At 48.5% G+C, this 25,061-nt stretch overlaps 1 protein-coding gene across 2 annotated transcripts; it reads left to right on the forward strand.

Moving 5' to 3' along the window:
* The first annotated feature begins 555 nt into the window (after positions 1–555).
* TMEM121 (transmembrane protein 121) lies at positions 556–24,766 on the forward strand. Of its 2 annotated transcripts, XM_088674869.1 has the most exons (3): positions 556–764; positions 20,606–21,474; positions 21,622–24,766. In XM_088674869.1, exons 2-3 carry the CDS (start codon positions 21,337–21,339, stop codon positions 22,273–22,275), a joined length of 792 nt encoding a protein of 263 aa, XP_088530995.1. In that variant the 5' UTR covers positions 556–764; positions 20,606–21,336; the 3' UTR covers positions 22,276–24,766. The 2 variants fall into 2 exon arrangements, with proteins under 2 accessions (XP_088530995.1, XP_088530994.1); XM_088674868.1 differs by having other exon boundaries at positions 612–764; positions 20,606–24,760.
* The last annotated feature ends 295 nt before the right edge of the window (positions 24,767–25,061 follow it).

Here is a 25,061-nt window from a genome sequence, read left to right on the forward strand (position 1 = left end):
AAAATAAATTTAAGGAACCGCAGAAAGGGGGAAGTCAAGCTTTGAAATGTTAAAATGATTGTAAAATTAGTGAAATGTATAGACCTGAAAAGCATAAATAATTATTTTTTTTAAGAGAAACACCAAGGGGGGTGGGACGCAAGTGGCTCCGCCACGTCAGGCATCCTATGGTGCGTCCATCCCCTGGGAAATGAGGGCACCGTGCAGCCGCAGGCAGGCGCTCGGTGTCCTTTGGGCGCCCCCATATCTGTGCCTGTCAGATGGGCACCTGCGCCTGGCTGCATCACCTTGGGCATCCTATGGCGCGTCCATCCCCGGGGAAATGAGGGCGTCACCAAATCTGCTTCCTCCTGCCAGATGGGCGCCTGGCGCAGAGGCGGCGGCTGTCGGCCAAGGCGCCCCTCGGAGGATTCCGGCGAGGCTCCTCTGGGGCGCTTCAGCGCCGGGCATCCCTGCGCCCGCCCGCCCCATCGGAGGCAGCTGGTTGGCTGGCTGGCGACGGGGACAGGGGTCCTCCTGCGACGGGGGGGGGGGCAGGCCGATCCGCGGAGCCGCGCCCCCGGCCGCGTCATCGCAAGCGGCGCGCCCGCGCCCGCGCCCGCGCTCCCGCCGCTGCTCCGCTCGTCCCGTCGCGCAGCAGCCCCGCCGGCAAAGCTCGCCTCGGCCAGCCCGGCGCCCGCGCCGAGAGGCGGGTCGGCGGCCGGGGACGCGCCCGGCCACGACGGGCTCGAAGCGGCCGTCGGAGCCCGCTCGGCCGATGCCAGGTAAGGAGAGCGCAGAGCCTGCCGGGCGCCCCCCTCCCCGCCATCCCGGTGCCAGGGGGGCTCCAGCCACAGGCCCTTCGTGCGTCGTTCGCCGGGATCGTGGCCAGGTGCCTCGGGGAGGAGGGCATCTCGGCGCGCCCCCCCCCCAACCGCCCAGGAAGCCGAGGATGCCGGGGCGCCTGCACGTCAGGGGGGTGTTGGTGGCGGGTAGGGGTCGCCCCTCGCCCTCTCCCTCGGCGATGCCCTCTTCCTCCGGGCATCTCCGCGGGGGTTCCGGGCCTGCCGGGCCCCATCCGCAGTCCCGCAGCCCGTCGGGGAGCGCGCAAGGTGGGCCAGGCGGCCGCAGCTGGATGCTCTTCCGACCGAGCGTCCCGCTTTCATCCCTCCCCCGGGCCCTACGGGTGGGGCGGCTTTCGGGTGGGGTGGGGCCCTCTCCTCTCTCTGCTGGGTCGCCCCCAGTTAGAGGGAAGGGGAGCAGCCGGCCCTGGAGGTGGGGGGGGGCTTGAGCACACACGCCAGGCCCTACGCTAGCCCCACGGCTCGGAGGGCAAGCGCAGGTGAGCCTGGGGAGTGGGGGGCGGCTATGGTCCCGGGGGTTGCAAAGCTTCTCCAGGCGACTCTTGGCTCTCAGCTGCTCCGAGGAGGTGGCGACAGAGAGGAGCAGCATGCATGCAAAGGGAGCAGATTCCCCGTGCTTCTACTCACAGATGCAGAGACAAGGCTCGCATCCTCTCGCCGCCGTGAATTGCATCTTCGCAACGCAACTCTTGGACAAAGTCCCACTTCATCTTGACGAAGTAGGGCTCGCCAGGCTGGTGTTCCTGGGCGGATGTGGATTTGGGGCAGGGGGTGGGGAGAGATGGTGGTTATTCTGAGAATCGGGAGCTGTTCTCAAAATGCTCTGACTCCACTACTTGTAGCATGCCCCCATCCGGATGCAAGTGAGAATCCCACCCCCAGCAGCAAAAGGCCGTACAGAGGCTCTCCTGTCGCTCTCCATGGTGCCTGGGTCGGGGAAGCCCTGGAGCAGAATAACCCTCTGCTTCCCAGGGCCAGCCTGCTTCCAAGATCCGTTGGCTATAAGATGGCTGAGAGGCTGGTCGAGAGAGGAAAGGAAGCTTCTTTTCCATACGTTTCATCCTGCAGACTGTGTCGGCGGGATATTTTGCTGCTGCCATTCCGAGTGTGCAGAATGTTGCTTTTCTGAATGTTTCTAGATTGAGACGTCGTAGGAGCTTGTTAGCCACAAATGGATTTTCGTTCTGCTTAGAACAGGCTGGGATTTCCCTGGAAAGCTGTTCGATACGTTCACTGAATAACCAGCTTCCCCCCCCCCCGCAAAAAAGAAACACCCTGTGAATGAGAGGGTCAGGGATGAACCTTTAGGGAAAGGGCTGGCCTCCAGACAGGCTGCAGCAGTACTCATTTGAGAAATGAACTGGGTGGGGTGTGGGGGGTTTGTCCGTGTAAACCAGCCCTAGAAACTCCTATCTATCTATCTATCTATCTATCTATATCTATCTATCTATCTATCTATCTATCTATCTATCTATCTATCTATCTATCATCTATCTATGTATCTATATCTATCCATCTCTGTCTATCATCTATCTATCTATCTATCCATCTATCTATCCATCTCTGTCTATCATCTATCTATCTATCTATCTATCTATCCATCTATCTATCCATCTCTCTCTGTGTGTGTGTGTGTGTGTGTGTGTGTCTGCTGGGCCTTTTTCTATGTGCTTATGAGCACACTCTGTGTGTTGCCTCTCTTTGGGTCAAACATTGCTAGGGCATTGACTGTCTTGGAGGTTTCTAATGCTGCTAATCTGAAACAGATGTGCTATAGAATCACAGAACTGGAATGGATCCAAAGGTCATCTTGTCCAACTCATGGCCAATGCAGGAAATCCATCACGACAGCATCCCTGACAGTTGGTTAAAAGGAGAGTCCCCGGTCTGTTTTGCCGTCAAACAGCTCATGCAGTCAACAAGTTTTCTGTAATGTTAGTTCTACAATCTACATCGTTTTACTTGCGATTTGAACCCATGGCTTCAGGTCCTTCCCTCTGAAATAGCAAGAGGAATCTGTTCCATGCCTCTCCTTCAACCTTTCCTCCTAGGACTTGGTCAATGGACCTCACTGCTTTTGTTAACCTTCTGTGGGCATTTTCTAGTTCGGCAGTTTCCTTCTCAAACTGCAATGCCCAGGACTGAACGTAATACTCTGGGTGAACTGACAAAGTAGAGTAGAGCAGCACCGTTACACCTTACTGAAATGTCAATTTCCTTTTCATACTATAGCATTTCGATAGCCTGTGGAAACATTAAGCTTGTTTGCTTATCCAGTATTTAAGTGCTGGCATCTGTGAGTGCATTAAATGAGGCAGTGGTGAAATGAATATTACATTCATCTGCCAAGCTAGGTATCTTAAATGGCCTGGACATTTTTAGAGACCGTAGGGCTGCTCTGGCGGACTCCGAGTGAACATAGCAAGCTGCCTCAAACCAAGTGAGTCCCTCTAGACCAGTATCATAACGCTGATATGAAATCTGTGTATCTTTTCCTTACATCTTTTCCTTTCCACTCTTGCAACATAGAAAGAAGCAGCTGTGTAGTTTCATTTGTCCATAGGGCTATCCAGTTGTTGGCCAATGGTTAGGGGCAGAGGCATTGCGTCCTTTGCTGGTGCCCGGGGCGTGCACACCCGCACACCAGCAGGACCGGGGGCTCGGTGTGGAGGGTAAACAAAACCCACACCAGCCCAACCCTCACCACCACCACCACCAGGTGGGCATGGGGCACGGAGGCTGGCTGACGTGGCCCTTGGCAGGCTCATCCACACCAACTCTGGCAGGCCGACATTCATTGAGGACTGGAGGCAAAGCCAGGCCAGGCTATGGGGCCCAGAGAACCCCAGCGGCAGGCAGGGCAGGGATCCCTGTATGGGGGCGCCTGGCTCGCACCCCCTCAGAATCATGTGCCCAGGGCTACGGCCCTCCCGGACCTCCCCGTGCTACACCCCAGTTCACAGGTTCCCCACCTTTAGGTTTGGGTAGGAACAGCACGAGGTGCATATTTTATTTACTCAGAAGTAAGTGCCACTCAAGGTTGCAGTCCCCAAATAGGGGCTGCTTCCCACTCCACAAAAGGAACACATGGAACAGTTGTATTGTGCTAAATAAAGACTTGTGGTGGTATGTTAAAGATTTAAGAAATTTATCGTGGCAGAAGTCCTTGGGAACTGCAAAAAATTCACTGAACGTGTGGTGTTTCACAGCAGCAAAAACATTTCGGGAACCTTGATAAAGAAAATACTCTGAGCATTTTAAGTTCACTTAACTCGTCCTTGCTTTTGCTGACTTCCTATCTTGGGCCTGTCACCTATTCTCAGCCGCAACTCTAATGAATATAGAGAATGGCTGCAAAAGGGGGATGAGTGCTTTTTTTCAGTGGTATCAAGTTTGGATCGCTTTAACTAGGTGATGTGTTTTTGTATGTAAAGGTTCCTATTTCTCCAGGTATGTTACCCCTGCAAATTAGAACAGCTCCAAGGCTGCAAGACAAATCTTAACCTGGCCTGATTATTACATGTTTTAGATGGAGAGTCCACTACTCTCAGGTTTGGGTGCTAATGTAAAATTGGGGTTTGGCTTTTGCTGCCTAGCTCCCCATGGGACACTGAGCCCCCCGAGTCTATGAAGAAAAGATGGAGGCAGGATCCAGTGGAAAGCAAGGCAGATATTTATTTGTTCTGTTGCAACAGAGTCCCCCCCCCCCTCCTTCCAAAGAGGGAGAGACCCTGAACAAAAGTGTGCAGGAACCTTTAAAGAGTTTGGACATTGCCCCAAAGTCATCAGACATACAGCATAGGAGGTGTGCCTACAGCAGAAATCCTGCCTGCCAAGATACCTAATAATGGTCACTGATTGCATTACCTGGGCAGCCTGGCCATTCTTTGGTGATGGATAATACTTTAGTTCCTGAATCCAGGTCACAGGCTCACCTTATTCATACACAAATTGGGCACAAGGAGGAGGAGGAGGAGGAGGAGGAGGAGGAGGAGGAGGAGGAGGAGGGGAGGAGTTTGGACTTGATATCCCACCTTTCACTCCCCTTAAGGAGTCTCAAAGCGGCTAACAACCTCCTTTCCCTTCCTCCCCCACAACAAACACTCTGTGAGCTGAGTGAGGCTGAGAGACTTCAGAGAAGTGTGACTAGCCCAAGGTCACCCAGCAGCTGCATGTGGAGGAGCAGGGAAGCGAACCCGGTTCACCAGATTCACAAGTCCACCACTCTTAACCACTATACCATGCTGGCTGCAAGAGTTTCCGGAAGGAGGTGTGCAAGGAGCCCTCCAACCATCTTAGGAACTCCTAAGGTATAGGTACAGTATATTGCAGGCATGGCCAACTCCCAAGAGACTGTGATCTGCTCCCAGTATATAAAAAATCTGGCAGTGATCTACCCATTGTCATTGGAGGCAGGAGGAGCATGTGTGGGGTGGGTGGATTGCCCAGACTTGTTGAGTTTTTTTTTAGGAGGGAAGTGCCCAAAGTTGTTGAGCTTTTTGGGGAGAGGATTACACAGAGTTTTTTAGTTTCCCCCCCCATAACTTTTTGGACACGATAAGGATCTACCAGGATCAGCTGGGGATCTACGGGTAGATCGCGATCTACTGGTTGGACATCCCTGGTATATTGGTTCATTTAAAATATGAATTTTAAAATAAATAAAACTTTCAAGGTGAGGACATAATGTATTGCCATCTAATGTACTGGATGCTAGTAGACTTGTGACATGACTCGGAGCTTTCTGCAGTGGCCCCCCCTTGTCTCTGGAACCTGCCCCTTTCAGACGTCTATTAAGCTATTAAGACGTCCAGTTAGCAAGCATTTTAGCACAGAATGAGTATTATTTATAAAGAAACACATGCTATTATTACAAAAATCCACCAGGCATGAAATGAAGCATACAAGTAAATACACACAAGAGTTTTGAACCCTGTTGAGATTCAGAAGGGGGGGGGAGACAGAGAGGAGCCTTTTCAGCAGTGAAAAGCCCCCAGCAACACCTCTTTAGAGAATGGCTTCCCTGGTACCTGCTTGAGATAATATTTTCCGTAGCAGACAAATACCTTTCTTTTCTTCCAGGACTTTCATTGGCTTGCAGCCATTTTTAACAATCTTAGCATCTTTTATCAACCCTCCTTTTAATATTGTTTATTGGGGCTGTTTAATCTGATGTAGATTTGTGTATCTATGCTTGCAGAGGAGATATTGTTGCAGTTGGCTTCTGTAGCCATGCTGCTTTAAGCTTTGCGCGTGAGAGCATGAGGCTCTTAATCGCAGGGCCATGGGTTCAAGCCCGCGGTTGGGCAAAAGATTCCTGCATTGCAGGGGGTTGGACTAGATAATTCCCATGGATCCTTCCAGCTCTACACTTCTATGATATATTGTATGCTGCTTTAAATTGTCTACAGTAGGGTTGCCATGTTTCAAACCATTTCAAGCTATTTTAAGGGGGAAACAGCACTGACAACATGGCCTGCCTTAGTTAGTTCAAGTTACGTAGATTTTGGACCAATATCAAAGCAGTTGAATTACATTTCGGGATGGACAAAAAAACAACACCCACCTGTAGATCTGAGAGCCAGGAGAAAAAAAAATATGGATGCAATCCACCAGATTTTCATAGCACAACAGCTGCGTACATTTTACCAGCTTAAAATGCAGCCGGTTTGTTTTGGGGTCGGTTTGGTTTGAGGGGGAATGCATCAAAAAGCAGGATTTTATACGAAAAGGCAGAATATGTACAGGATGGATATTTGATTGTGGCAAATGTTGCATGCCAAACCAGCAGTGCGAGCGTGTTGGAGGCAGAGTAACGGGGACTGTGATCACAAACACTTCCCTCACATGTGGGCGGGTGTGGAGGACTCCCTGGTCCTGAATGGGGTAACTGAAGAACCACATGCGCAGCCTGGGAGTCATTCTGGACTCACAGCTGTCCATGGAGGTGCAGGTCAATTCTGTGTCCAGGACTCCATCTGGCTCCAATTCTGTCTTACCATCTCCTTTGAAGGTGACTCGGAAGCTACAAGTAATCCAGCTAGCCTGGTGACCGGGAATGGCCACAGAGACCATATAACACTGGTCCTGAAAGACCTACATTGGCTCCCAATACAATTCCGAGCACAATTCAAAGTGTTGTTGCTGACCTTTAAAGCCCTAAATGGCCTCAGCCCAGTATACCTGAAGGAGCGTCTCCACCCCTATTGTTCTGCCCGGACACTGAGGTCCAGCTCTGAGGGCCTTCTGGCAGTTCCCTCATTGCGAGAAGTGAGGTTACAAGGGAACCAGGCAGAGGGCCTTCTTGGCAGTGGTGCGCGCCCTGTGGAACAGCTTCCCATCCGATGTCAAGGAAATAAACAACTATCTGACTTTTAGAAGACATCTGAAGGAAAACCTGTTTGGGGAAGTTTTCAATGCTTGATGTTTTATCCTGTTCTAACATTCTGTTGGGAGCCGCCCAGAGTGGCTGGGGAAACCCAGCCAGATGGGCAGGGTATAAATAAAAAAAAATACAGTATTATTATTACTTTAGCTCAAATAGGCTCAGTGTTGCAAAAAGAGCTGCGCTTTGCAGGGGGTCAGCAAACTTTTTCAGCAGGGGGCTGGTCCACTGTCCCTCAGACCTTGTGGGGGGCCAGACAATATTTTTGGGGAAAAATAGGAATGAATTCCTATGCCCCACAAATAACCCAGAGATGCATTTTAAATAAAAGGACACATTCTACTCATGTAAAAGCATGCTGATTCCCAGACCGTCCGTGGGCCGGATTTAGAAGGCAATTGGGCTGCATCCGGCCCCCGGGCCTTAGTTTGGGAACCCCTGCTCTATAGAATCAACATATTGTATCTGCTAAGAATCCTCATACAGCCCTCTTCCAGAACCATTTCAATATTGGTCTGCCATGGCAGAAACAACAGAGAATCCCGTGTTTCTTAAATGCATAGTGCAATGTTCTCTCAGATGCTCCAGTAAAGGTCAGGGTAACATCTCTTACGTCTTGTATCGTTTCATTTGTCGGACAATTGGAGGGTTTGATATTTGCTTTGGTAAATGGTCCTGTCGTGTGCTAGCTGCCTTGCACACAACTTCCACTGGCCGAAGGCACCACCCTCCTTCATAACACCAAGTCCCAAATGTGACATCGCTACATTTATTGTGGATGAGCAGCTTCATGAGGCTGGAGCCGAACTTCCTCGTAGGCTGTGTGAGCCATGAAGATAGCAGGGGAGCTTGTTGTGCATACAAAGTGAGATTACAAGATAACACCGACTATTCTGAAAGCTAAACAACATATGTATATCAAATTGTATGTATATCAGATGATTTTGGCTCTCCGACAGTTGCAAGGCAAGCAGAACTATAACGCATGTTTAGTGTGAAATGGTTGGATAGATGTTATAAGAAGCTGTTAGACAAGTAGGTTGTCTTCAGCATCCTGCACAAATTGAACTTGATCACAGTTTCTAGAACCCGCAATAGAAACATACACAGGGGCTTTCCCACAGTTCCGATTGTGCAGCACATTGACATTCTCAATATAGTAACTTCAGTCTGAAAAGTCTGATGTGATCAAGATGGTGAGGGGATCTGCTTGCCTCCCTTTTATAGTGCTTTGCCAGGGACATTACACTCAAGGTGATTTGCAGCAAAGCATGAAAAACCGAATCAATATAAATACACCAAAAGAACATTCTTATGCCTAGCATGTTAACGAGAGAACTCAGAATAGTTTCATAGTAAATCTGGTTGATGAAAACCAATGCATACTGTGAAGAGCTCCCCAAAGATCTCTCCAAACTAGGAGATGGGGAGCAAAACGGGCAAAAGAGGTTCTTGTGCACAGAGTGACCACAAAGATGGAGTTGGGCTAGGTCACCTGGCCCAACTCCCAGCCAACCCAATACTGCAGCATCCTTGGTACATGGGGGATGTGAGTGGCGCTGTCATCTAAACCACTGAGCCTCTTGGGCCTGCCGATCAGAAGGTTGGCGGTTCGAATCCTCGTGACGGGGTGAGCTCCCATTGCTCTGTCCCAGCTCCTGCCAACCTAGCAGTTCGAAAGCATGCCAGTGCAAGTAGATAAATAGGTATCACTGTGGCGGGAACACAAACAGCATTTTTGTGTGCTCTGGTTTCTGTCACGGTGTGCCGTTGCGCCAGAAGCTATTTAGTCATGCTGGCCACATGACCTGGAAAGCTGTCTGTGGACAAACGCCGGCTCCCTCGGCCTGAAAGCGAGATGAGTGCCGCAACCCCATAGTTGCTTTTGACTGGACTTAATCACCCAAGGGTCTTTTACCTTTTTGTTTTACCTTTACATGGTCAACATTTCCAATTTGTTAGCTAAAGAGAGTCTACCACCTTCTGAGGCAACCTGTTTCATGGCCAAACAACAGCTCTTATAGTCAGGAAGAGCTTCCTAATGTTTAGTCTAAACCTGCTTTTTTGTAATGTGAATCTATTGCATCCATAGGGGGAATGGAAAACAAATCTGGTTGTGCGGCAGCCTTTCATATCTTTGACAATGGCTCTCCTCTCACCTATCAATGGTCCTGTCTCCAGACCAAACACACCCTAACTCTTTCAACCTTCTTAGGAGTTGGGTTTCCAAGTCCTTCATCATCTTTGTCACCTTCCTCTGGGCTTGTTCCACCTTCTTCTGCTGAGGTGCCCAGAACTAGGCACAGTAATCCTCACGAGGTCCAATCAAAGCAGACTAGAACAGTTCCATTATTTCTAATGATCTGAACTCTCTACTTCTCTTGATCCAGCTTAGAATTGTGTTAACCTTTCTTAGCTTGTCACCTAGGTATTTATCACACGTTATCCACCCTCTCTTTGTGGATCCAATTTGTCCTACCTGTAGAAAGAGCTTTATATTTATCTGTTAACATGCATGTTGTTTGTTTGGGCCCATCCTATCCTCTTGGATCCTGTTTCTGTCTCCTAAGGCATTGGCTTTCCCTCTCGTCTTGGTGTCACCTGAGAATTTGATTAGCGTCCCGGCTATTCCTTTCGCCAAGCCATTTATAAATGTGTGGAACAACTCTGCACCCGGGACAGAGCCCTCTGGCACTTTGCTTGTCACTTCTTCTCAGAACAAGGAGATATTGATGAGCACGGTTTGGTCCAGCAAGCATCCCTCTGTCAGCATTGTCTAGCCCACATTCTGACAATAACATCACGGCACACCTTGTTGAAAGCCTTGCTGAAATGAAGGTATACTAAATCCACACAAAAAAAATCCCCTGATCTATCAGGCTAGTAGAGCTATCAAAAAGGAGATAAGTTTAGTCTGGCATGACTTCTTTGTTTATGGGTTGCAGGTGTTTGCCCTGGTAGCAGCGGTGGCAGCTCCCCGCCCTCCTCAAGTCACCTTCACCATAGGCAGTTTGTAAATAAAAAAACGGGGGGGGGATTCTGTTACAGCATATAGGAAACAAAGGGGGAGTGGACTATGAGAAAACTAAATAATAATAATAATAATAATAATAATAATATTTATACCCCGCCCATCTGGCCGGGTTCCCCCAGCCACTCTGGGCGGCTTCCAACAGAATATTACCGGTAAATTACAGAAATCCATCAAACATTAAACGCTTCCCTAAACAGGGCTGCCTTGAGATGCCTTCTAAAGGTCTGGTAGTTGTTGTTCTCTTTGACCTCTGGTGGGAGGGCATTCCACAGGGTGGGTGCCACTACCGAGAACATAGCTGCCAAGTTTTCCCTTTTCTCACGAGGAAGCCTATTCAGCATAAGGGAATTGCCCTTAAAAAAAGGGATAACTTGGCAGCTATGACCGAGAAGGCCCTCTGCCTGGTTCCCCGTAGCTTTGCTTCTCGTAGTGAAGGAACCACCAGAAGGCCCTCGGCGCTGGACCTCAGTGTCTGGGCAGAACGATGGGGGAGGAGACGCTCCTTCAGGTATACTGGACCGAGGCCGTTTAGGGCTTTAAAGGTCGGCACCAACACTTTGAATTGTGCTCGGAAACGTACTGAATCAATAGGATTTTTTAAAAAAACAAAACAAAACACTGCCCCCTAGTTTAACTATATGCAGAATATCACCTGAACTAAGACATATTTAATTTTAAAGGGCAGTTGAATACATTAAACAATTGGTTGTTAATTTACTTAGACTGCAATCCTACACCCAGTCTAAGGCCACTGGAGGAGACAAACTGCTGGAAAGATCCAGAAAACATGCTAGGGGTATCCACCAACGCTGGTGGGAGGAGAAATGAAGGGAAACTCCTCGAAACGAAATGGGGGGGGGGGCGGACGGACCTAGAAAAGCCCCTCTTCCTACTCGGTCAAAAGGGCTCTGCCACAGACCCTCCTCACTGCCTTGAAGATTGCTCAATAATAATTCTGAACCAGAAATCACAGGCACAGGATTTTAAGAGCTCTTCTGTAATAACTGTGAGAACCAAAAATCTGATGAGGACAAGAAACTGGAAACCTCGTGGAAGCAGCTTAACAAAATAAATGACCTTGGGCTCAGGTGGAGGTAATTGTGAATCCATGTCCCTTCTTTTGAAAGCATCGCCGCACTGTTTGTCCTGTATTAATGAATCCAAACAAAAACGAATCTGAAAGTGTGCCCTTTTTGTGAATTAGGGGAAATGAAGATGAAAGTGTGCCCTTTTTGTGAATTGCCATGAATTAATCTATACATAATGCACATCTTGCATTAGGACAAGTGGGTACATTCCAGTCCTGTGATTCCATCATTCATCTAAATCATTCATGAAATGAAATTACCATGGTTCGTTTGATATGATTTGTTCTTAATAAATCCATGTTGATTGCAAATATATCATTCCTGTTCCTTCTAGATGTTAAAGTCTCTGTTTCAATCACTTTCGGGAGTGCAATTTGTCAGGTCTTTCTGACTTGTAGTTAAAGACGCTGTTTGTGGAAGTCTTCTGCCGTCCTGCCTTTCTGCCATATTTTTCTCTGTTGCTACTTTCCCTTCATTGAAATGAAGCAGAGGGTGATAAATAGGGCAGTGCTGTGCTGGGGAAGGTGGGGGGGGGGAGCTAAATATGGACAGGAAGGGTGTGCAGAATGGAAGGCATTGCAGCTTTTAATGCTCTCCAACCGGTAGCATCACTGGGAGAGCGTTTAGATGTTTGGAGATACAGAAAGAAGCTCCTTGCTGCAGCTTGGTTTGGAATTGGGCTCGGTAAAACTGAGAGCCTTCTCTTTCAATAGATCATAGCTTGATTTATTAGGAATCAGCTCCATTCTGAAATTCAGTCCCCATCACACCTTGAAAACATGATTAGAAGCATGAATGAATCTTTATTTGCGTCAGACATCAGCAATAAAACAACAATACAATATACAAAGAATAGAAATAAAAAGTCAATTATATACACGGGTACCTCCGGTTACGAACTTAATTCGTTCCAGAGGTCCGTTCTTATCCTGAAACTGTTCTTAACATGAGGCACCATTAGCAAAAGCACGCCTCCCGCTTCGCACACACCTCCAGCGCACGATTTCCGCTCGCATCCCGGGGCAAAGTTCACATCCGGGAGCAACTGCTTCCGGGTTAGTGCAGCTCGGAACCCGACGCGTGCGCAACCAGAAGCGTTCATATCCAGAGGTACCACTATAAAATACATTTTAGGGTTTTGAATCAATAGTCAAATACTGTGGATCTTATTCTGATTGCCCCAGCTAAAAACAGGGCCGTCTTTAGCAGATGGGGTGCCGGGATGCAAATATCCACCCAGCGCCCCCAAATTACCATGGATAGTGTTGGGGTGGCCGTAGCTGCACACTGCCAGCCATCCAGGGAGGCGCAACTCTCCATGCCGCTGCCGGACAGCGATCCCCGCAGAGGCTTGGGAGTGAAGTTGCGCCCTCCCAAGCCTCATCGGGAGGAGAGTGATCCTCACAGAGGCTTGGGAGAGAAGCTGCACGCCCGCCAGCCTTATGGTCAGCATGGCGCAGTTGTCGGGCGTGCAGGGAGAGGGGAGGCCGCTGGCAAAACCGCACAGCTCCCCCACTTGCTGGGGCGTCCCTGAGAGGCTGGCGCCTTGGCGCAATGCACCGCTAAGCCCTATGAGAAAGATGGCTCTGGCTAAAAACCTTGCAACCTTAATGATTAGAAGCATGAAAATGACCTTACTGCCTTCCCGATCTTCCTACAAAATCTTGCACCCTGCTCCCTAGAGCAATTTAAGATGTTGTTGATACTGACATACACAACCCTAGCTATCTGAATAAATGTCTCGTTCGTCTTCAACCTGCCTAGATCAAAAAGGTAGGCTTTTTTAGTGATAGGGTTGCCTTGCATGGGTTGTAGAATGTTTGCTTTTTCTGTGAGGGCCGTCAGGTTATGGAACCCTTCAGAGGTGCCTCTTGTGCCATCAGGTCAAGAAACTTGGGGACAAGGAGCTGCTTCGCCTCCTGTTGCATTGTTGCATGCCTAGTGTGCTGCTCCTGTGATTTTGTGTTGTTTTGTGGTTTTAATTTAACATTTTCAATGAATTTTATGTAACCGTATGGTGAAGGGAGGGCGGCAAGCAGTGCTTTTTTTCCTGGGGGTACGTAGGGGTACGCATACCCCTAAACATTTTGTGAATCTTTGTACTTTTGTATTTATTTTTCCTGATTTGAACTATAAAATGGTGATTTTCTTGAGTCGAAATGAGAGTACCCCTAAACATTTTTTTTCATAGAAAAAAAGCACTGGCTACAAGTACAAAGAAACCATTCCTCTACCCATGGATACCAAATTGCAGTCCTCTTTCAAATCCCACCTACTCCATCTTGGCTTGTCACTCAAATTTTCTGCAATGCAGACTCTTTTATTTCCCCTTCTATTGCTGTCCAGGCTGCTAATATTCTAAAGTATCTTTCAGATGGGAATGTGGCAGCCACTGCCTGTTTAGAGAGATTGCTCTCCCAGTCTGAGCTGAAGGGGAATCTGGCAGGGGGAATGAGAGGAGATGCTCAGAGCTCTCACAGTAGGAAACTCCTGGTGACCAAATTGCAGAAGGAATCTGGCTCTGTGTGTGCACAGGGAGGGAGGGGGGGGGGGCAGAAGGATTTCCTGCCTTTGATATTTAAAAGCTAATTGATCAGCAACTTGTACACATGGTGTAAAAGGAGGTGCTGAGTAGAGTTGCTTAGATTCTCACAGATATATGTATAAATATTTAAATTTTCTGTTTTACAATTGAGAATATTCATTTAAACAACCTTAAAATATCAAAAAAAATCCCTTCTTCTCTTTCCATGGTTCATTTTGCATATCGTAAATCCCTGCATATTTTACATAAACCAAACCATTTAGCATTCCATAATTACACCCACCATAGCTTTTTTACAGTGTTGAATTTATCTTAATGCTGCCCACGTTTTCAATTGCATACAATTCCCCTCCCCCATATATTCAATAAACATTTTCCAATCTTCTCTGAGCGTATGTTCTTCTTGGTCTCTTATTCTATATGTTATGGTAAGTCCGCAAGCTGCGGATATTCCATCAGTTTAAGTTGCCATTCTTCTTTGGTTGGGACCTCGCTCGTTTTCCATTTTGGGGGTAACAAAACACGGGCCGCAGTAGTGGCATACATAAATAACCCTTTTTGACATCTGGGAATTTCAATCTCAATTATCCCCAACAAAAAAGGACTCTGGTTTTTTTTGGGGGAAAGCACTTTTAAACTTTTTTTTTCAAAATAAAAAAATTCCTTCAGTAGCACCTTAAAGACCAACTAAGTTTCTATTTTGGTATGAGCTTTCGTGTGCATGCACACTTCTTCAGATACACACTTTTTCAATTCATTATAAATCATTTCCCAGTACTCAAGTCCACCACATATGAAATAACCGTCCCTCAACTTCATTGCATCTCCAGCACTTATCTGATTCAGTCTTACACATCTTAGCAAGCCTACTTGGAGTTAGGTACCATCTGTAAATCATTTTCAAGTAGTTCTCCTTCCAGGAATAACATGCAGAGTTGCTTAGATTCTCAGGAACCCATCTTCCACCTCCCTAAATTGTCAGTGAAGTCCACAGAAGTTCCAGCCATCACTCCATGTCTCTTGCAGCACTTGAGATGGAGCTAGGAGAGCAGCGACTCTCCTCCATTCTCCTCCTTGCTCTCTCACACCACTGTTGTTATTCTCACAATTAATGTTACTCGTTTAATACAATTCTAGCTGCTTGGGAGGTGTCACTCTCAGTGCCCTGATCTCACCAGGTGTTGTTGTTTTCCCCCCCCTCGCCTCACTGGCAATACTGTCTGATCCACCCTGGAATTAGCTGCTGAGCTTTTAAATTAAAATAAATGCCAGTCTTTGCTCATGGATAATGCCTAGAAATTGGATTTGATTAACATTATTGACCATATATATTGTTTAATTAAGCGCATGCCCGCACAGTGCAGGATGCTGGCATTTGCAGGCGAGCAGAGAAGGCAAATTCAGGATTGGGATGGAGAGGGAGTCCTCTCTGGAGTGTGATCCAGGTGCTCATATATGAGTTATGGAAAAGAGACCGCAGGTGGGCTTGCAGCCTGGCAGGCAGCAAAGAATAGATTGACGAACCTCCTCAGCAGCAAATAGCGGAAAGGTAGTGCAGCAGGCAGTGAGACAGGATTGGATCCCTGGCACCAGGTCATTCCTATGAGCAGAAGGATTGTGCTTTGTGCTGTGAGAGCCCCAGCTTGAGCTGTCTGTGGGTCTTTCTCCTGACCAGTGGCCAGAGGCTAGAGAATCGGGGCCTTCCTTGCAGCCCACTTCCCCCCTCTGTTGGTGTTACTTGTTCCAAAATGAACCGAGGGCTAAACAAGAGGTGTTAATAAATGTAGATCTGCCCCCAAAACTTGGGGTGGGGGTCTGGGATCAAGAGCAAACGTGGATGAAGTACCCTCTGCCCATTGCTTTCCACCATGTATCTTGTGTTCCCTCTTACATTATGTTTGAAAAATAGTATTTCATATTTATAAGCTGCACAACTATGCCTAAAGTTCCTCGAAATTGTGATGATGGGAGACAAGAGTTGTCCTCTGGAACTGTTACCAGAATGTCTATATGAGCATTTTTATTTTTTAAAGTTGTAAAGTCACCAGTTTCGAGCAGAGTAATGCTAGATTTATGGCAGATTTTACTTCCTACTCCCCACCCCACCCCACCCCCCACCCCAGGCTGTTCTACCTTCATTTTCTGTTGCTAACTCAAGTAGAGATTTTTCAGCTGGGATCAGATTGGGACATAAGAACATCAAACATTGCTGATTCTGGCTGAACTCAGACTGGAGCTCATTTTATAGCTTACCTGAGCAAGGAAGGAATACTTTTATGCCATGATTCTGTTAGCACAACTGTCAACCAGTGAAAGTGCTAAGGAGTAATTAACAGCAACTGACTTCCAGGTTCCTTAGAGGAGAGCCCAGGGCTGTCTATTGTTTGCAAATATTTCATCTTGGCCTCCTGTACGCCCACTCCAGCATATCTCCTCCTTAGCTTAGAATATCTACAATAATACAGCCGTACCTTGAATCTCAAATGCCTTGGCTCCCAAACAAATCGGCTCCCAAATGATTGAAACCTGGAAGTGACTGTTCCGGTTTTTGAATGTTCTTTTGGAAGCCAAACGTCCAACGGGGCTTCCGCGGCTTTTGATTGGCTGCAGGAGCTTAAAGGAAAAAACAACAACCTGGATGTACATTTCCAAAATATAAGATAAAAAACAAACTACATACAGCCACAGTGTTTTGTGTTGTCTAGGCTCTATGATGTAAGTAATGGGCCCCGCCTGCTAGCCTGCTCCCTAAAATATCACTGTTTGCTCATTTCTATATATAGGGTGCCTACATTCTGCATGTGCAAATGGCTCTAGATTCCTATTAGGTCCATAAATTACCATATAGCATGCATTCAACACAAAAAAACAGCGACAATTTGTTGTTGACAAAGGACAGCTGGACTTATAAAGGACCCTATGACCTTCAGTAGCTGAGGGCCTCATCAAACCGAAATCCGGCCCTGACCACCACCAAAACCACTCTGAAGGGCTTGGGTCTGCCTGCATACTAGGGCTTGAGTTCAATGCTCCCCAATGTTTAGTTTTCCTAAAAAGGACCCAAAACGTGGGTCACAAAAGCTGCAGCCCTAACTGCACTTACCTGAGAATAAGCTCTGCTGAACCTAATAGGACCTTAAAACCCGCCCCCATCTTTAAAAGACTTTTTGTTGGCGTTTGTTTGTTTTTAACCACTAACTGCATGGAGAGCATGCTCTCAAGTCCATCCTTACCTCCAAACTGAGTCCTAATGGTAGTGCACTCTCCCCCAGCTTTCCCCTCCCATCACCCCAAATCTGAATGAATCCCTCCTCCACCTTTTTCCTCGATGGAAGGGGCGGGGGGGGGACGTTCTCAGTGCTCCTCCCCCTCTCCGTCCTCCCTGCCCCCTGCGCTGGGCAGCTCGAGGCTCGCTTGCCGCGTGGGCTTCCTCAGCAGTCCCGCTACTGCCGCGGGGCGGGCAGGAGGGAGAAGGGTGCTGCCGCTGCCTCCTCTCCCAGGCAGGAAGCAAAAGAGCATGCCCTTGCAGCTGTTCCCTGTCGGTCCTGGACTCCCGCTGCTGGGCGCCTCTGATGGGCGGGCGCCTTGGCACAGGGCGCCACTAACCCTAATGGGTAAGACGGCCCTGAAACTTGCCTTTGGTACCTTGCCACAGGCTGTTCTGCTGTGTTCATTCTGGGAGTTTCACTTTTTGCCGGCCCATGTCTTGCTCTTGCCAGGCAGATTCATGAGGAAAGCAAATATGCAAATTGGGTGTCTTTGCGGACTCATCTGGGATTCGAAACAACAAACAAACACTTTCTTTTTTTTTTAAATATATTTTATTGATTTTACACACAAGGACAACATATATAACAAATTAATTCCCTCCCTCCACCACCCCCCACGGGCCCTCTTCTGCCACTAGAGCCACCCATGCGCGGCGAATCGACGGAGACAATCCATTTTATAGTTGGGTTTATCCCCACCCCCCTCTCCACCCCTCAGACCCCTCCCCTGCCACCAGAGAGCCCCAAGAGCCTGGGGAGGGTAAGGGAGGGTACCCTCCCAACTATTTTCCGTGCCTGTCCTGTAGGAAAAAAAAAATGAAAAATAGAAAAAAGAGAAAAAGAAAGAAGAAAAAAGGAAAAAGAAAAAATACCTTATTAAATCTTTATCCATAATCATTGTTTTTCTGGCTTCCCCTACCTCCCCCCTACCCCGGTCTTCATATTAATTCTCCTTTACCAGTTTTCTAATATTTTACTATATTAATCTTTTTTTTTTAATTCCTCTCAAAACTTCCTTCCTTACTAATCATTTCATGCCGTCTTGCTTTTACCTATTCCAAATCTAATTTCCTCCCTAGCCTAATTTTTCCCTCCAAAAACCTCCATAAATTTTAGACCAATTTTCCTACTAATTTTCAATTCCATAATTAACTATCCTCAATACGCCTTCCCCTCCTCTTTTCCCAGCTACCCCCTCCATCACAGCAAGCTTCGTAGTCTTCAGACCAATTTTCAATCCTGTTAATCAATCCTATTAATCAAATGTCCAATTTTCCTTCAACCCACCCCCTTTTTCCAGTGTTTTACAGTCCAATCATCCTTGTACCCCCCCTGGGTTTTTCCTCTTCTTTGACTGATCTTTTCCTTGTGTTTATTCTGTAAATCCACCATATCCTGTCTTTCCCCCCACAAAGGAGGGGTGTTCCTCCAACCGTCTTCCAATACCAAATTGTCTTTTCCTTCGCGTTGTACTTCCTTTTCATTTGTGCTGTTCCTGTCACAGTCGCTATCATTGTCCTTCAGTTCAATTTCCGTGTTGTCTCCGACAGAAAAGTCGCTATTTCTATCCACCATCTGCGGTTGTTGCATTGTCTCCTGCGATTGTGCTTCTTCATAGTGCCTTCCAGTAGTCATTTCCCACAAGATTCTCAAAACATTTTGTTGGAACCCAGCTGAGTACTCTTTTGTTGACATTTTTTCAATCCTTCCAAGGTCAGTGTCCGTTTTGGGGGAGCGGGAAATGGTCGCTGTTTATTTTTCCAACCCCATTTTAACAAACTGGCTGCAATATAAGTTCTCAAAATCAAACAGATGTTTTAAATATAAGTTCCAAAAAGTTTATAATAAGTTCTTTTCTTTCTTTCTTTCTTTTCCTCTAAATACTTGATATACTTGCTGATCTGTCAGGCTGCTGGCTCCGAGGAAGGGATAGGTTTTCCCAGCTTTATTTCCACATTTTGCAGGGAATTTTAATCCACACACTGTTTCTCCCCCTTTGCCCTGCTTTCGGGGGGGAACTCTCCTTTCTCTTAAAGTCTTTGAAGGAATCTTTATAAATAAATCTTCAAATCAAGGCTTGGGACCCTTTTTAACTGGGTCATGTAGATACCGGTGGGAGGAGGTGGCTTCCGTTTCTTTTTTTTCCTTCCTCCCAATGCCGAAATAAAATCAAATAATATATTTTCGAATTCTTACTTACAGTCTTTATTTTAAATTTCTTCTTTGGAAGAATCCAGCGCTCTCCGCCTCCGGCTCGGAGCTTCCCTCCGCCAGGGTGACGCTGACACTCAAAATGGCCCCCGCGACTTCCACCCTCCTCGCTCCGGGGCTCTTACTAGAGCTTACCGGAGAGTTGGGGAGTCCGAATTTGGGGCACTGCTGAGTAAATTCGCCCCAGGGACGCTCGACCCTGGGTTCAAAGGGGCGCAGAGTCGCTCTCTCTGCCCTCCCCCCCCCTAGCGAAAGCGGGCCGTCTCGGACGCGAGACAAAACCCCGCCGATCGGCGCTGGCGCTGGACCGGAAGCCTCAACAAACAAACACTTTCATGCAAAACCAGAATGGAACCCCTGTAGTAATGAGCCCGACTGCCTTTGAATCTCCATTCCTTTGATCACAACAATTGCCAATTGCCACAGCTCTGATTTCCATAGAGATCTTTGCTTGCTGCTGGGAAACGAATAAGAGCACAGGGGACTGCACACAGAGAAAGGAATGGCTCAGCATTCTGACAGTGGTCGGCCAGATGCCACAGGGAAAGTCTCAGGCGTGGAAAGGTGGCAAACCTTCCCGTTTGCTGGTTCCCGCATCTGAATGCTCATCTTCTCTGCCCTGGGAGTGCCAAGCAGCCTTCCCCAATATGATATCCTCCATATATTTTAAACCAGCTGCCCTCCGGAGCTGTGCTTGCTGGGAAAGATGGAGGTTATAGTCCAAAACATCTGGAGGGCACCAAGTTGGAGAAGGCCGGTTTGGAGCCTCTGATGCATCTGTTATCCAACACTCATTAGATCTAGATTCAGGTAGGTAGCCGTGTTGGTCTGACACAGTAGAAATAAATTTAAAAAATTATAAAATGTCCAGTAGCACCTTAGGGACCAACTAAGTTTGTTCTGGGTATAAGCTTTTGTGTGCATGGTATCTGAAGAAGTGTGCATGCACACGAAAGCTTATACCCAGAACAAACTTAGCTGGTCTCTAAGGTGCTACTGGACTTTTAAAAAAAAATTCATTGGATCTAGTAAACCCCACCAAGTGACTCTGTGAGCACATTGGCAGTGCTAGCTGGCAGCCAGCATCCCAGAAGTTTTCAGGATGCTAACAGGATTGGCAAAAGCTTCTGTGATCTACCAGCTTTGCCTAAATGAATGAAAAATGTGATGTTTACTGGTGAGGGATTAGATACAATATACCCTCTCATGTCTTTTCTTTGGTTTATTTCAGATCTGAATGGATGTCTCCCGGAAAGCGATGGCTGAGCAGAACCCTTGCTTGGAAATGCAAGTCTTGTCCACCATGGATCCTGCTCAAAATAGGTTTGGGTCAGGAGGAGCAGAACGAGTCACAGGAGAAAGGAGGATACCCTGGGAAATGTCTGTGCTGGTCCTGTCTGCGGCTCTGGAAGAGCCTGAGCCTCTTGAGGAGTAACATTTCCCCCTTTTACGCTGATACGGCTGTCCGATAGTTTCTCTAATTGTTGAGGATCTGAACAAGTTGCTGTCAGGAGGCCCATAAGAAAGATTGCCCACCGGCCTGTGCGGGACTGCTCTTACTCCCAAGAAGGAAATTAGTAGTGAAAAGCGGGAGAGAATCAGGAGTGGGAAGGAACGGAAGGGGGAGAAAGGAAACGGTTGGTGTTTTCAGGGGTACTGAGAACAGAAGGCAATTCCAGTGAGCGGGCAGCGAAAGATTTGCTTGAGGTCATTCCATGCAGGAACCTCCATCCATACGTTGCAAAGCCTTTAGGAGCAATGATTGTGTCGAGGGTGCTGTGATTCTGGGCTACTGGAGCTTGAGGACATCACATGAAGTCCCTGGTCATTGCTTTGCTGGAGCTTCTTTTGCGACAGAGGACTTCTGCTGCCCGCCTGGTGACACTCCATCAGAGATGAACGCAGGCCTGCCTTTGTAGCAAGGAGGCCCGAGGAAAGAGTGAGCGCTTCCACCGCCTCACCATGGTGCTTCCACCCCCGGACAAGCGGCATGTGTGTCTCACCACTATTGTTATAATGACCAGCATGGCATTCATGGATGCTTATCTGGTGGAGCAGAACCAGGGGCCCCGTAAGATTGGCGTCTGCATCATCGTCCTGGTAGGAGACATCTGCTTTCTGATTGTGCTGCGCTATGTGGCTGTCTGGGTGGGGGCTGAGGTCAAAACGGCCAAGCGTGGCTATGCTATGATTCTGTGGTTCCTCTACATCTTTGTACTGGAAATCAAACTCTACTTTATATTCCAGAACTACAAGGCTGATAAGAGAAACCTGGAGACAGTGGCCAGGAAGGCCCTGACCTTGCTGCTCTCCATCTGCGTGCCAGGACTATACTTGGTGCTCGTGGCTTTGGACAGCATGGAATACATCCGCACTTTCCGGAAGAAGGAGGACTTGCGAGGAAGGCTCTTCTGGGTAGCCTTGGACCTCCTGGATATCTTGGACATTCAAGCCAACCTGTGGGAGCCGCACAAGACGGGGCTGCCCATCTGGGCAGAAGGACTCATGTTCTTCTACTGCTACATCCTTCTCTTGATCCTCCCTTGCGTTTCGCTCAGCGAAATCAGCATGCAAGGGGAGCACATTGCTCCGCAGAAAATGATGCTCTACCCTGTCCTGAGCCTGGTGACCATCAACGTCGTCACCATCTTCATCCGCGCCATCAACATGGTCTTGTTCCAAGACAGCAGAGTCTCCACCATCTTCATCGGCAAGAACATCATCGCCATCGCCACCAAAGCCTGCACTTTCCTCGAGTACAAGAAGCAGGTGAAGGAGTTCCCGCAGAACGCCATTGCGCTTGAGCTGCAGCAGAACTCGGTGCCCCACAACCAGACGGTCCACAGTTCACAGGGCATTACTCATGAGCAGTCGCCCGCCAGGGAGATCTTGGACACATGACGGGGCCCCTCGGGCATCGGCGCTTGCTCACCTTCACTTGGTGGGGGGGGGAGAGGGGATTGTGCTCTCACCCCAGCACCTAGAGCTGCCCCCCAACCCCCCCGGCACAAGGTTCTGATCAAAGTGGTGGGACACCCCTTGCATCTCAGGTATTTCCTTGGGGCCCTCTAGAAAGAAAACAAAACCAAATGGACCTCCGGAGAAGAACTTTGCCCCAGTCAGCATCTGATCTTTTCTAGCTGTTTGTTACCTGTGCATCACAACACGATGGGAATGAGGATCTTTTTGTTATCACAGTCTTTTCTAAGGAAGGGGATGGGAGGGCAGGGAGAATCGGGCCTTGCACTTTTACCAGTGTCCCTGTAAACATGGGTGTCTTATTTAAAATGGCTGTGTTTACAGTTTCTTATTTTTAAAGACGAAAAAAGCCACCCGTTTGATCCTTGCTGGGAACTCCAGCAGAGTTCTGGACGGTTTTATAATCTCTGGCAGCAGCTCCTGGTTCTGTACAGCTGCCATGCCGTTCTCTTCAAGCGTAGGTGCAAAAGCTGAGGCGTGGAGAAGAGGACCTCCAACATGGCCAAAATGCTACTGGTAAGGCAGTGGCGCCAGGAACAGCGGTTTGACAGCCAACGGAATGCTTTGTAAGAGCCATTCTGATGCTTTGTCAAATAATTCAGCACAAGGTTCCTGGGTTTATTTGGGGGAGGGGGTATAGGATGATTTTCTCATTTTCCAACTCTCAGTCCTGATGGCTTGATTTTTCCGGTGGGGGGGGGTTGCCAGAGGGGGTCAGGGTGAGGAGAGCGGCCAGATGGGGCTACAAGTGGAAGCTGCAACCCTAAGGATGATGCAGGTCCATTTTTATTCCAGCAGCAGCACCAGCAGCTGAATTTAAAACAGGGCTGCTTTTGTATAAACCACACAGTCTTTCTCTAGGCGAGAGCAGGAGCCAATCCTCTGTGCAGGTCAGAGGGGCAGCAGTCGGATCCAGCAGAGGATGGGCAGCAGTTGGATCCAAGCACCATGAAAACGCTACCGAGAATGGAGGCCGAAAGAGGTCTTGCAGTGTCTAGCAGCAAAGAAGGCTGACACCCAAGCAGGGGCTTCTCCCGGTGGCCCCTTCCTTATCAGTGATCTTTTCTCCCCTTTCCACACCAAGCTCTGGCTTCTCCTGGGCAGCCTCACAGTGTCTGGGGGCCGCTGCTCCCATTGCATGTGCCATGCGCCATGTGCCGTGCACCTCCCTATCCCCTTCAGCCACGAGGCCCCTTGCTCACTTGCCCCATTCAGCTGCACGGGAGAAGGGGTCCCATTTGGCGGCCTGCTGCCATAGCCCAAGCAGTCAAGTTCCAAATTGCGGTGAGGTTTCCGCCGGCCCGTGTTTTCATTGTATGTTTTTAAAAGCTCGGCCTCAGTGTCGGGCATCTGGAACAGAATACATCAATTCCCTTATGCAAACTAACAATGGGATGCCACTCTGAGGAGTGCAAAAGGAAGAGGGCTGGCAAATCCCAGGGGCTGCCATTTCTTCCTCTACACCTCCCCCCCCCCCGAGCTGAGCAAGCAATACCCAGCCATTGTGTTCCATGCCTCCATGCGGATGGCAGAGGAGGAGAGGGACGCCAAAGCTCAGTGGCAGAGGCATAGCTGCCAAGTCTCCCGTTTCCCCCGGGAAATCCCCATTTTTCCAGCTGTTCCTAGCTGAAAAAACAGATTTTTTGTTTTTTCCCGGTTTATTCTGGAGCAGCAGCCATTTTGGAACTGGGAGGAGCATGCTCAGAAGCGACTTTTGATGCTGCTCTGCCCAGTTCCAAAATGGCTGCAATGCGACTTTTGGCGCGGTGGCCATTTTAGAACTGGGCAAAGCAGCATCAAAAGTCACTTCTGAGCATGCTCCGCCCAGTTCCAAAATGGCGGCAGCGCTACTTCTGGTCTGCTATTTCCGCCCGGTCCCTTATTTCTCTGACAGCAACTTGGCAGGTATGGGCAGAGGAAAGGTTTGAGCTTTCTGACCCATAGAATTGTCACTCCACCAAGTAATGGTGGGAAGAAATACGAGGAGATGGAAACAGCGGGTGAGCAGAGGAGGGGTGTGTCTGGAAAAATGTGGGTGACTCAAGGGGGCCTGTGCTGTGGAGTCTTGCTTTGCGAGGTGCTGTGCCTGGGAGCAGCAGCCTCTTGGGCCCTGAAACCCTCCAGGGGGGCCTTCACTGCATCTCCACCACTCCTACGAATCCACTACTCTCAGGCCATAACAGCAGGGTGTGTGTTTTGGAGTCATCCAGCTGCAGCCGTCCCCGAAAAGGAAGTATAGAAAGGTGCTGGGCTCGCTCAACAATAGGGCACTATCAGATCATGTCACTTGCCTGGGGAGCGACACAACTCCGAAGAAGAGTTTGGTCCCTGCACAGGACTCTGTTTTTATTTTGTTTGAAGACAGTTCTGTTTTTATGTAATAAAGGGTTCTGGACACCCAGCGGGCAGCTGCTTTCACTATCTGTGTGTCTTATTTGCCAACCCTTCGATTTCATCCCTGCTCTTCCCCAGAAGTCCACATGGTATCTGCAAACAACTGTACAGGAAGTCCATCTCTGTAGGATCCTCCTCCCGGTCTATCTCAGGAGGCCAGCTACCCAGTATCATGCAGCCAAGTTATGGCAGAGAACCCCTCCAGCTGATATTCTTTCCCAAACCCATCCTACTACCTTGCAGCCCCCGTTGCAGAACTAGGACCAGCTGGTTTTGTGCCTCCACATGTATGCAGGAAGGTAAGGTTAAGGGGG

The sequence above is a fragment of the Zootoca vivipara genome, chromosome 7 (genome assembly GCF_965207765.1).
Source record: "Zootoca vivipara chromosome 7, rZooViv2.hap1.1, whole genome shotgun sequence".
In the NCBI taxonomy this organism is placed as follows: Eukaryota; Metazoa; Chordata; class Lepidosauria; order Squamata; family Lacertidae; genus Zootoca; species Zootoca vivipara.